The 13,714-nt window shown below is 31.4% G+C and overlaps 1 protein-coding gene across 5 annotated transcripts in view; it reads right to left on the reverse strand.

Annotated features, from left to right (window-relative positions):
* Positions 1 to 13,714, reverse strand: part of LOC143042871 (phosphatase and actin regulator 1-like) — a 57,118-nt gene that overhangs the window by 11,292 nt on the left and 32,112 nt on the right. For 4 of the 5 annotated variants that reach the window (XM_076215363.1, XM_076215369.1, XM_076215376.1 and 1 more), the window contains 3 exons: positions 5,991 to 6,137; positions 4,862 to 5,041; positions 3,336 to 3,708 (listed from right to left, as the gene is read on the reverse strand). In XM_076215363.1, coding sequence (XP_076071478.1) covers positions 3,336 to 3,708; positions 4,862 to 5,041; positions 5,991 to 6,137 — 700 coding nt within the window. The remainder of the gene's footprint in view (positions 1 to 3,335; positions 3,709 to 4,861; positions 5,042 to 5,990; positions 6,138 to 13,714) is intronic. The other variant, XM_076215394.1, reaches the window with a different exon arrangement.

A 13,714-nucleotide genomic window follows, 5' to 3' on the forward strand; every position in this document is an offset into this window, starting at 1 on the left:
AGAAGGGACATGAATGCCAGATTTATTATTGTGATTTTTAAAGAAGGGACATGAATGCCAGATTTATTATTGTGATTTTTAAAGAAGGGACATGAATGCCAGATTTATTATTGTGATTTCTAAAGAAGGGACATGAATGCCAGATTTATTATTGTGATTTTTAAAGAAGGGACATGAATGCCAGATTTATTATTGTGATTTTTAAAGAAGGGACATGAATGCCAGATTTATTATTGTGATTTCTAAAGAAGGGACATGAATGCCAGATTTATTATTGTGATTTCTAAAGAAGGGACATGAATGCCAGATTTATTATTGTGATTTTTAAAGAAGGGACATGAATGCCAGATTTATTATTGTGATTTCTAAAGAAGGGAAATGAATGCCAGTTTTATTATTGTGATTTCTAAAGAAGGGACATGAATGCCAGATTTATTATTGTGATTTTTAAAGAAGGGACATGAATGCCAGATTTATTATTGTGATTTTTAAAGAAGGGACATGAATGCCAGATTTATTATTGTGATTTTTAAAGAAGGGAAATGAATGCCAGATTTATTATTGTGATTTTTAAAGAAGGGACATGAATGCCAGATTTATTATTGTGATTTCTAAAGAAGGGACATGAATGCCAGATTTATTATTGTGATTTTTAAAGAAGGGACATGAATGCCAGATTTATTATTGTGATTTTTAAAGAAGGGACATGAATGCCAGACTTATTATTGTGATTTTTAAAGAAGGGACATGAATGCCAGATTTATTATTGTGGTTTCTTAAAGAAGGGACATGAATGCCAGATTTATTATTGTGATTTCTAAAGAAGGGAAATGAATGCCAGACTTATTATTGTGATTTTTAAAGAAGGGAAATGAATGCAAGATTTATTATTGTGATTTTTAAAGAAGGGACATGAATGCCAGATTTATTATTGTGATTTTTAAAGAAGGGACATGAATGCCAGATTTATTATTGTGATTTTTAAAGAAGGGAAATGAATGCCAGATTTATTATTGTGATTTCTAAAGAAGGGACATGAATGCCAGACTTATTATTGTGATTTTTAAAGAAGGGACATGAATGCCAGAGTTATTATTGTGATTTCTAAAGAAGGGAAATGAATGCCAGACTTATTATTGTGATTTTTAAAGAAGGGACATGAATGCCAGATTTATTATTGTGATTTTTAAAGAAGGGACATGAATGCCAGATTTATTATTGTGATTTTTAAAGAAGGGAAATGAATGCCAGATTTATTTTTGTGATTTCTAAAGAAGGGACATGAATGCCAGATTTATTATTGTGATTTTTAAAGAAGGGAAATGAATGCCAGATTTATTATTGTGATTTCTAAAGAAGGGACATGAATGCCAGACTTATTATTGTGATTTTTAAAGAAGGGACATGAATGCCAGAGTTATTATTGTGATTTCTAAAGAAGGGAAATGAATGCCAGACTTATTATTGTGATTTTTAAAGAAGGGAAATGAATGCCAGATTTATTATTGTGATTTTTAAAGAAGGGACATGAATGCCAGATTAACTAGATATCATTGAGATGGGAGCCATCTCTGTGGGCCCCGCTGTGAATAATGTGCATTAAAAAATTGTATCTTTACCATAGGACATGGGTTTGTCAACTGAAATCAAAGTTTTTGACCTTGACCTTTGACCTAGAAAGTTGTAAATAAATTATGACATACCCTTTGGTGTTGGTTTATAAACATGTCAAGTATAAACTTTGAAATGATAACGGTTCTCAAGATATAGAGCGGACACGATCTTTACCATAGGACACAGGGTTGTCAACTGAAACCAAAGTTTTTGACCTTGACCTTTGACCTAGGAAGTTGCACATAAATTATGACACACCCTTTGGTGTTGGTTTATATACATTTCAGGTATAAACTTTAAAATGATAATGGTTCTCAAGATATAGAGCGGACACAATCTTTACCATAGGACATGGGGTTGTCAACTGAAACCAAAGTTTTTGACCTTGAACTTTGCCCTAGGCAGTCGTTCATAAATTATGACACACCCTCTGGTGTTGGTTCATATACATGTCAAGTATAAACTTTGAAATCATAACGGTTCTCAAGATATAGAGCGGACACGATCTTCACCACAGGACACAGGGTTGTCAACTGACCTTGACCTTTGACCTAGGAAGTTGTACATACATCATGACACGCCCTCTGGTGGTGGTTAATAAACATGTAAAGTATAAAGTATGAAATCATAATGGTTCTCTAGATATGGAGCGGACACAAAGTTATTACAAAGTGTTACGGACGGACGGACAGACTGATCACTATAGGGCGACCCGCCTTTGGCGGGGCCCTAATTATTGTGATTTTTAAAGAAGGGACATGAATGCCAGATTTATTATTGTGATTTAAGGAAATTCTGCATAGATTTTAAGGATTCAATATCAGAATGTACCTCCTTATCATTGGAATTATTACCCATTTACATTATTAGCATTAATAACAAGAATGTGTCCAAAGTACACGGATGCCCAACTAGCACTATCATTTTCCATGTTCAGTGGACCTTGAAATTGGGATAAAAAAGCTAACTTGGCTTAAAATTAGAAAGATCATATCATAGAAAACATGTGTACTAGGTTTCAAGTATATTGGACTTCAACTTCATCAAAAACTACCTTGACCAAAAACTTTAACCTGCAACTCGCACTATCATTTTCTATGTTCAGTGGACCATGAAATTGGGGTTAAAAATCTAATTTGGCATTAAAATTAGAAAGATCATATCATAAGGAACATGTGTACTAAGTTTCAAGTTGATTGGACTTCAACTTCATAAAAAAACTACCTTGACCAAAAACTTTAACCTGAAGCGGGACAGATGGACAAACGGACGGAACAGACGCACAGACCAGCAAACATAATGCCCCTCTACTATCGTAGGTGGGGCATAAAAACCTTGCAATAATTTCTGAATTTACAGCAGTTATGTAAGTCCTTATTCTTTATAATGCATGCTCAACTTAAAGCTTTTTCGTGGGTACCAATGTTTGTGGATGGAGGAAAACTTTCGTTGATATTTAATTTACATTGTTTTGGCAAAGTTTGCAAATATTTCTTTAAAAAATTTGTAATTGAACATTTAAATTTGTGGTTCACTTGTACACACGAAATCTACAAAAATTGGTATCCAACGAAATTATTGAATCCACAGTACAAGTGATAACAAGAGTTTGTCATGTAACAGAATGATTTTAAAAAAACAGACATAGATGGTTCTTAATTCCTTTTTAACCTAAATAAAATCATAAATCAAAAACAAAGATTTATTTAGTACAAACTTACGCTAAACCACCTCTAAGTTTTGGCCGTGCCATAGCACTAGATAAGGGTGTAGATTTTGGTGAAGGCTTTGGTGAGGGCTGTTTTATCACATTTGATATCTGAGGTGCAGTTATAACATCTACATGAGAAAAGTTCACATGAGAATGATTATCATTTTTATCTCTAGCCACAGGCGTGACAGGCTTAATATCCCCTCCTCCTGCTCCACCTGCCCCTTTCAAAGCACTTTTTTTAGGTATTAATGACAAGTCCGGTTCACTAGCAGGGACAGGAGCGTATCCCTCAGGATATATTATTTCTGGCTCTTTTTCTTCCTCCTCTTCCTGCTTTCCATTCCTTTGTTCTTGATTATCTACTTGTTGTTGTTCATTATCTGAAAAATATACAATTTTCTTAAAGAAAGAAAATTTGGTGTTTATACATCAGCTTATAGGTCTTATCATGTATAGACATTATCTATCAACTTACCACAACATATAATATATCTGTTGCTTAGCCCCAACATGTATCATTTAAGATAAATTATATACCAGTACATTAATGGTTTTTGATTGGTATTGACTGTATCATAGATGGTCCTAGTTTGGTTTATCATGTATCATAGAAGTTTTTTGTTTGGTATCTGTTATCTTATAGATGGTTCTATTTTGGTATCTGTTGTATCATAGATGGTTTTTGTTTGGTATCTGTTATTTCATAGATGGTTTTTGTTTGGTATCTGTTATTTCATAGATGGTTCTATTTTGGTATCTGTCATACCATAGGTGGTTTTTGTTTGGTATCTGTTATTGTATAGATGGTTCTATTTTGGTATCTGTAATACCATAGGTAGTTTTTGTTTGGTATCTGTTATTTTATAGATGGTTGGTTCTATTTTGGTATCTGTAATACCATAGGTAGTTTTTGTTTGGTATCTTATTTTATAGATGGTTGGTTCTATTTTGGTATCTGTTATACCATAGGTAGTTTTTGTTTGGTATCTGTTATTTTATAGATGGTTGGTTCTATTTTGGTATCTGTAATACCATAGGTAGTTTTTGTTTGGTATCTTATTTTATAGATTGTTGGTTCTATTTTGGTATCTGTAATATCATAGGTAGTTTTTGTTTGGTATCTGTTATTTTATAGATAGTTGGTTCTATTTTGGTATATGTAATACCATAGGTAGTTTTTGTTTGGTATCTGTTATTTTATAGATTGTTGGTTCTAGTTTGGTATCTGTAATATCATAGGTGGTTTTTGTTTGGTATCTGTTATTTTTATAGATGGTTCTAGTTTTGTATCTGTTGTATCATAGGTGGTTCTAGATTGGTATCTGTAATACCATAGGTAGTTTTTGTTTGGTATCTGTTATTTTTTAGATGGTTCTAGTTTTGTATCTGATGTAACATAGATGACTCTTCTCTGTTATTTGTTTTGTTTTGATGTTGTGTACCTATATATTCAGTCTAATCTATGTGTATGGGTGTGAGTAAAATAAAGACAAAAGCTACCCCACATAAATACAATACAATTAAAATGCCTACTTTTTGTAACTTCTACAGCTGAAGGTTTATCTGATACAGATGTATCTTCTATAGTTGTAGAAGTTTCTTCCTTTGTTGGAATGGCTGTTTCCATGGTAACCTCCTTTGGAGCAGGTTCAGGTTTATCAGCATTGGGATGTTTAGGAAATACCATAGGTCTTGCCTGTGCAGTGGTTAGAGCTAAAACAAAAGTGGGATGTTTAGGAAATACCATAGGTCTTGCCTGTGCAGTGGTTAGAGCTAAAACAAAAGGAAATACCATAGGTCTTGCCTGTGCAGTGGTTAGAGCTAAAACAAAAGTGGGATGTTTAGGAAATACCATAGGTCTTGCCTGTGCAGTGGTTAGAGCTAAAACAAAAGTGGAATATAATCTTTTCTTTGATCTTATATTTGTATTAGAACTCACTTGCAAAAGTGGTCTGTGACTGAATTGAATTAGTATGTCTATCTTTAGCCAGGACTTTTATTATTCATATTGTCATCTGATGAAGTAATTCAGTTATTTAGGTGAACAGTTTTTCCTGCTGGCCATAGCTTTCTGTCTGAACCTGTCCTTGTTTTCTCATTATCAGAAAAAAGCTCACTGCTGGAGTGAAGCAGACATTGTTTATCTGTTTTAAGAACCTTGTTTTGTTTCTTGTTAACAACTTGTTATCCCCTAAGTTTTTTTTAAAAAGTGCAGAGATATTAAACTAGGTAAGTCTGTCTGTTATTCATAATTTTTTGTTCATGTTATTGCATCCTCGTTGTGTATCATAAAATGTGTAGTTTTAAATTAGGCCTTTGGTTTTCTTGTTCATATTATTTTACATTTTGTTATGCATCATGCTGCCAGATGTTACAGCTGACTACACAGTATGGGTTTGCTCATTGTTGAAGGCAGTTTGGTTACTATCAGCACTTGTAATTGCACTAACAGATGTGACTTCCCCCTATATGTCATACCTGGTGTGTCAGCACTTGAACTAACAGGTGTGAATTCATCTTGTTTAGTTCTGACATGTCATAACTGGTGTGTCAGAACTTGAACCAACAGGGGATTTCAGCTTAAGTTGTTATGTATTCCTAATGTGTCATCACCAGAATTAAAACATATGATTTAAACTTGTGTAGTAATGACATGTCATACCTGGTGTGTCAGCACTTGAACTAACAGGTGTGATTTCAGCTTGTGTAGTAATGGTTGTACACTGCGACAATTCTGTTGTTACCACTGAATTAACATTCTCCCCTTGGTTAAGTTTCTCTGTCCCCTCAGCTTTATCTGTATCTGTGCCTATAAAAAGAGGATTATATTAAATACAGAAATGAAAAGTTAACACTGTAGATCATTTTTCTAACAGACCTGTTACCTTGGAGTTACATATATGAGTGTTTGATATGTAACTCTGTTTGAAATATAAATCAAAGGTTCACAGGTAAAGACACATCTGGTAATTCATGCATTCGTAACACATAAGCAGTAGTTTTCTGAAAATCAATGTATTAAATTCTGGTAGATTAAAACAAATTACAATGTCAATGTCTTAAAAGCAAGGCACTGATATCTTATTAAATGGAGTCATAACCACTTAAACAATGCTTATAAAAAAGATGTGGCATGATTGCCAATGAGACAACTCTCCACAAGAGACCAAATGACACAGAAATAAACAGCTATAGGTCACTGTGCGGTCTTCAACAATGAGCAAAGCCCATACTGAATATATACTTCTTTCATTTTTTAGGGACTTCCGTCTTGAATTTTCCTCAGAGTTCAGTATTTTTGTGATTTTACTTTTTGTCCCTAACTATCAATCACCTCCCCCATATTTAAATGTAAATATAACAAATACAAATATACAATAAGACATTTTTATCATTGAAATGTTCCATCTTTTTAATAACATCTCCTTTCATTCAGAAATATATATATAAGATATAGTATTCACAGTTTCATTGATCATTAGTTTAGAATCTTATTTGTTTATCAGTAGACAAATTAGCAGGTTCTCATATTTCCAATTGATTTTTTATTATATAGAATGTCCTTGTAACAATTCAATCTTATATCTAATTTGCTGCTATTCTTACAAGACCATTTAGTTTATTATCTACTGAGTGTACAAATACTTATTGTTTTTAACATCAAAATGTCTTAATACCAGTTATCCAAAGTTGATAATTCACAATCTTCCATTACTTTTGTTCATGAATTTTCCATCCATGAAGTTAAGAGTAAAACTTTATCTGACACTTGAATTTCTACACACACTATCATGAAACCACTAAGTGGATACCACTACTGATGGCCCTAAAGGATTCAGTATCATCCTTCATATTTATTCATTTACGATGTTGGTGATTATTACATATAGCTTAATGCAGTTCATAAATGTTGTACTTTATACCACAAACTTTGGTTCCAATTTCTCAAATTATAAATGGCTTTTTTTTTTTATTCTAAAGACTTTGTTTTTAAATTATTGAACAATCTGGAGGTTAAGGCTCATTTCAATTTTTGTATGCCTTATTGTTTTTTTATTTTTCCTTTTCAATATGTTGTCCATGTGTATATACCTGATAAAGGTAAATCTAAATAAAAGGACTCCCTCTAAAATACCATTCTCACAGTAATACAAATGACAGTAAGCTTCAGTCCATCCAGGAAAACAGTAAGAGCAGGGTCAATTCAGTATTTGTATTTTTAAAATATCATCATGATCATGCATATAACAGAAATATGAATATATCTTTAATAAAAATAAAAAAGACAATTTCAAGCAAAATGTATTTATATTCTGTTTGTTAAAATAAAAAATAAAAATAATAAAACACTGAATTAAGATAGGATTCAGTCAAAACTTATTCAGCTTTAATACATTACAATATTTTCGTATTATAATCAACAAAATAACAACAAAAAAAACCCATATATTTTTCATATAAACAAAGAGAAAAAGAGAAATCATTTACCTTCAAGTACACCTGTGAAGAATTTGACAAAACAAAGTACTAAGACACTTGAATGGAAAGCTAACAATTAGCACTATATGTAAAACATAAATTTCCATGGAAACATTGCCATCATATTGTCAAAGATATTAGTAAACCACTTCCTTATAAGCTATACAATTTAATTATTGAATTCTGATGCTTGTAACAGACAGAACTAAAATAATTTATAAACACAAAAATCAATAAAAGATTAAATTGAAAAAAAAGACCCAAAAGACATGAACATTAATTTTGGAAATGAAAGAAACAAAACTGTTACAAAAATCTGATAAGCTGATTGTTTGGGATTCTACCTAGAAAACTTATATTGTTGACAAAAAATCAGGGCTCTTGCTGTGAGAGAATACTATGAACCTTTATGTACATAAAGGTCAAATTCTTTTTCATGACTTAGAATTCAGTATGGGTCAAGGTTTACAACAGTTTACTTTCACGTTCTCCCACTTGGAACATATTTCATCGTGATCTATTGGACTTAAAATTGGAGGTCAAACAGCTCCTTATTGCACCTACTCCTGTATCCATATAAAGTGCCATTCAAAATAGGTATGGTACGTACTTAAGGGCTCTTGTTAAAATTCAAAATAAACTGACAACCTCAAGAAAAAATTCTACAACACAAAAAAATGAAGCATCTATGTGGTTATTGTATAAAATGTAAGATCTGTTTACATCTGGCAAAAACGTGATAAGGTAACTACCAATGCTTCTACACTCATCCTCTTCAACAGTAACTATGGTAATTCATAAACAACAGTAAATATATACTTCTTTAAACAATAAGGAGAAAGTTCAACAATGATGTTCCCACTGGAAGGTTCAGATTGCAACTCATATTCTTATCACATTACATTAAGTCAAATTGTATCCAATTTTTAATTGATTTTAAAAATTCATTCCCTTTTTCTTACTGTAACCATTTTTGGTCTGCTAACCTAAATATTCTGCTAGTTTGTGGTAGGTTCTGGGAAAAAGGACAAATTAAAGAAAATAAATATCAGGATAATAAAATAAACAATTATCTAACACTACAAGGAAAGTATATAACCAATTATTGAAATACTCCCTGCTATGTCTTGTTACTGTAAATTCAGAAATTATTGCGTGCATTTATTATTGCGATTTTGTCATTTTACACTTGAATGCGATTTTAATTTTTACGATTTTGAGAAAAGTCATGCTTAAGTCAGTTCAAATATTACAAAATGCGAGTTTTAATTATTGCGTTTACAACTCAGTCGCATTATTCGCAATAATAAAAACCTCGCAATAATTTCTGAATTTACAGTATTCAGAAAGTTGCAATAATTTAGAAAATTGGTAATTATGACAATAACTATTGAAATCAAATTAGATTAGGTCCTATCAAAATTGGAAAAATATTTCTATTGTCCATAGAATTACATTTTATTATTTAGTAGTTAAAAATTGCCATTAATGTGTCTGAAAGCAAAAATAATTTCTTGTATGTCATAAAGCAGATAAAATATTGTTTCTTTTCCCTGTGAGGAATGACAAGTTTTATGAACAAAGAATCTCTTTATTTTCAATTCTCCATGCTTTGTTATTTTGAATTTCTATACAGAAGTAGATTTTTTAGATAAATTCTTGCAATACCTAATTTCTGTTTTTCTGATACACATTCAAACATCATCAAATTTCTCAAAACATGCTCCTTATCATGTACAATTAGCAAAATATTTACCTAATTGCCTAGCTTGATTAGTTCAAAAGTTCTCATTAAAAAGATATTTTTTTTAAAGAATGGATCTAACATTCTTCCAGTTTAACATTACAAAACTACCATAAAAATACTTTAATGTAGTATATTCAATAAGTTAAGAATATTTGATAGAGAAAGAAACTTACATGTAGCTCTAGACATTACCATCATATTTAAGAAGATGAAGCAGTTATGTAACGCTAGCTGACAATCCTTATCTTGATCAGCAGGTACAATGTTTACATCATGTTGGTAGTAGGTGTAAAATAGTGCTGTCTTACTCTGCCAACTTTTACTTCACAAAAGCAATGTAAACAAGTGTGAAAGGTAAGACAAATATTTCACTGATGAAAAATAGTAATAAGCTGTTACAAATGATCGAATTTTTGAAAGTTGGTCATTAGTATTCATTTTAGCAAGACACTTAAAACATTGTGGGATTGAGATAGATATAACATGGGAATTTGTTAATTAAATATTATTTTGTAATCATAAATCTCAGTTATATATTTATTACACAAAATGCAACTCATTCAGCTAACAAAGAAACATTTTCACAGGGTCTCTTAGTCAGGATTCATATACACCAGTGAAAACTGATGTTAATACACCAAAAAAATCAGGTCAAAAATGTTGGTGATCTTGTTCAAAGTAAACTTAAAGGTCCAAAACATCACAAACATTTCCATCATATTTAAGAACATAATGTATAATTGATTTAAATTGCTCCTCATTTAATATCTGAAAAACAACATAGTTTTGAATTTACAAACAATATAGTACAACAACTCTGGAAAGATAAAAGTGAATAGAACACAATTAAACTTGAACTGTCTCACTAGTGCTCGGAAACATTCCATAAAATTTCAATCAATTGAAAAAGGGGTTCTCCATATATTTTTATCATCCCAAACCCACAAAATTTTGAATTTACCAACAATCAACAATCACAAAGTGCTGGCTACTGGACAATTGGTAACAATAGTAACTGCGGTAGTCCTATAGTCAAATTCTGATAATCTTCAATTCCACATCTAACATGAGGGAAACCTTTAATTAAACTCACTACTTCAAATAAACACAATTTATATACTAACGCATCAAATTGTACTGCATGTATTAAATTAAACTAAAACAATAAAATCCCATTTTCATCAGTACTTTTTACTCAATGACTTATAATAAAGGAGTAGGGTCAATAAGGCCCTTATTTGGCCCAAAAATTACTGCAAATTTAAAAGTTATCATACATATTCTTAAATAACTGAAAACTTGACTAAGGTATAAGGTACTAAGAAAAACAAAACAAATTTGACACCGAACAAGTAACCATGGAAACAAATCATGACTTAATTTGCTTATTATGTTAAATTTTGTGATTTTCCTTGTTTTTTTCATCAAATTTTAAGTATATTTTAGATTGAAAAAGTATGTGCGCACCCAAGAAACAAATTTATATTTGGTGAGATTATGCCAATAGTTATAATAAAGCTTCTGTTAAATTATTTTGTTGTTTCTTGGCTGCGCTGGATGTTTCCACAACGGAAATAAAGATAGAAAACGGCATAAATTCTGTATTTTTTCATCGTTTTTGTGAAAACAGTACATATAATGACGTTATTGTGACATCATCAGATAAAAATCTTAATGTTTTTCATTTATATTTCTTGACCGGATGCATTTCTAAACATTATGTGCCCCTACTCATTTATCTTCTTTTCTTTGCCTAGAAGAAGGTAAAATATATAATTTAATTATCTGCCCCATAGGCAACATTAGTAGCACTCTAAAATCTACTCTTTTAAAGGTTTAACTATGAAGTCGACAAAAAAATCTAAGTATTATCCAATCAGGATTAGTGATACTCTCAATTTAAAATAAGAATAAAGGAGATGCAGGAAATAGATAACTTGGACAGCAACCTAGCAACACAAGATAAACCCAAAGAGGATAATATACAACAATCAGTTTAATCATAACAACATTTTTGTAAAGATGCTACTAAAAGATTTATTTAGACCATAAATTGTGTTTCAGCTTATGTAGCTGTGTTATCTCCCTTACACAAGCAGCAATGTAATTATTAATATCCTGATGATATACATAATGCATCTTGAAACTGAAAGCCTATTTTTACAAACATTAATTGGCAAAAGAAATGTATCTGGTCGACTAAAGAATGTACTTTTGTTTTAAAAATATACAGAGCAATTTCTTATAAGGAATCAGTGCACAGATAAAATAGTGGAACTATTTTCAAATTGAGTTTCAAATTGAAATTTTGTGGAATTAAAGGGTCACATGCATAACCTTTTTAGGACAAAATACGTACAATAAATTGTGAAGAAGAATTTACCCCCATTTTTTACTACTTCAATTTTATTCTGAAAGTGAAAATCAATATGAGAAAAAAAAGAGTGAAGTTTAAGCACCAACAAACATGCTTTACCCAGTCACATTCTGTATGTACCTGTCCTGAGTCACATTCTGTATGTACCTGTCCCGAGTCAGGAACCGGTAATTCAGTGGTTATCCTTGGTTGCTTTCTGTCCTATTAATTTTTTTGCATAAATCAGGCACTTGGTTTTCAGATATAAATTGTTTCCAATTTTGTCATGAGCTGAACTTTTATAGCTAACTATACAGTTTGGGTTTGCTCATTGTTTGAAGGGCAAACATATCACATGTCCATTTCCATAATGACGACCATGCTATACCATTATAAAAGTGATTTAAAGAACAATAAATTGCAATTGTACAAATATTCATTGATTGAAAAGCAACGAGTTATGCTGAGTCACTGCCATAGTTCTATTTTAGAAGACCATGTGTGAGTTCAGTAGAAACAGACACCCCTGTGTTGATAAATGAATGTTCAGATCATTGAGATGGTTTACAGGTAGTCAAAAGAAACAATACCAATCATCTGATTCTTTACATTCAAGTTAGACACTTGTATGATCCTGATAATTGAGGAAACTTAGAAAATACAAAAGTACTTGACTTTTCTGATTTATTAATAAAACACAATTTTGATGTAGGATTTTAACTTGAAAAATACAATAAAGTGTTTGGAATATGCAATATCTCAGCAGGGGTTCAAATTAATAGAGGTTAGATGTCCATTAACTTTATTAATCTGGACCTTTATCAATAGAATAGTCCTTATGCAATATAATGCAAACGTTATGGATATTCCACTCCTGGGAGTACATTTTCTCATTGTTTAAGCTTTTTGGCAGCCATTCATAATCGATTAAATTTTCCTCTGAGTTCAGTAATTTTGTGATTTTACTTTTTACCATTGTATCATTAAGCTTCTCAAAACTTATTCAAATTTACCTAAAAAAAAGTATGAACAACTGCTTTAAAGTAACAGGGAAACTGATCAAAACTTTAAGCTGAGAATGGTAAGGTGGCCATATTTCAAAGTACAAAACAAATCTAAAACAAGAAGCTGTCACAGCGACAGCAAACCGGATTTATTAACATTTATTTGTGTCCTGGCATTTTTCAATATCACAAGAACCATCACTCCTGAATGGTTAAAGTGAAAATCATCAATATCAAACTTAACCTCCATTTTGTTATCAGTTAAAGTAACAACATATTAAAATTTGAAAAGCTTTCGTTGAATGGTTCATGAGTAACAGCAAGGACATTACTGGAAACACCATTTATTCAAAATTTTAAGAACCATAACTTATGAACAGTAAAAGAGAAAATCGTCAATATCAAATTTGACCTCTATTTTGTCATCAGTAACAACATATTCATATTTGAAAAGCTTTGGTTGAATGGTGCATGAGTAAATGCAAAGACACGACTGAAAAGGCCATTTTTCATTCTTTCAAGAACCATAACAACTGAACGTAAAAGATTCAAAATTGAAGGGTTCATGAGTAAATGCACGGACACGACTTGAAATGCCATTTTTCAAGAACCACAACTCTTGAACAGTTAAAGTATTGAACATGACCTCCATTTTGTCATCAGTAACAACATATTTAAATTTTAATAGCTTTCGTAGAATGGTTCACGAGTAAATGCACGGACAACATTTGGCTGCTGCCCACCAGACCAACCACCCGCCCGCCGTACATCCGTAAATCAATAACCGATATTTTCATAGA

This window comes from Mytilus galloprovincialis, chromosome 1, assembly GCF_965363235.1.
Source record: "Mytilus galloprovincialis chromosome 1, xbMytGall1.hap1.1, whole genome shotgun sequence".
Taxonomy (NCBI): Eukaryota; Metazoa; Mollusca; class Bivalvia; order Mytilida; family Mytilidae; genus Mytilus; species Mytilus galloprovincialis.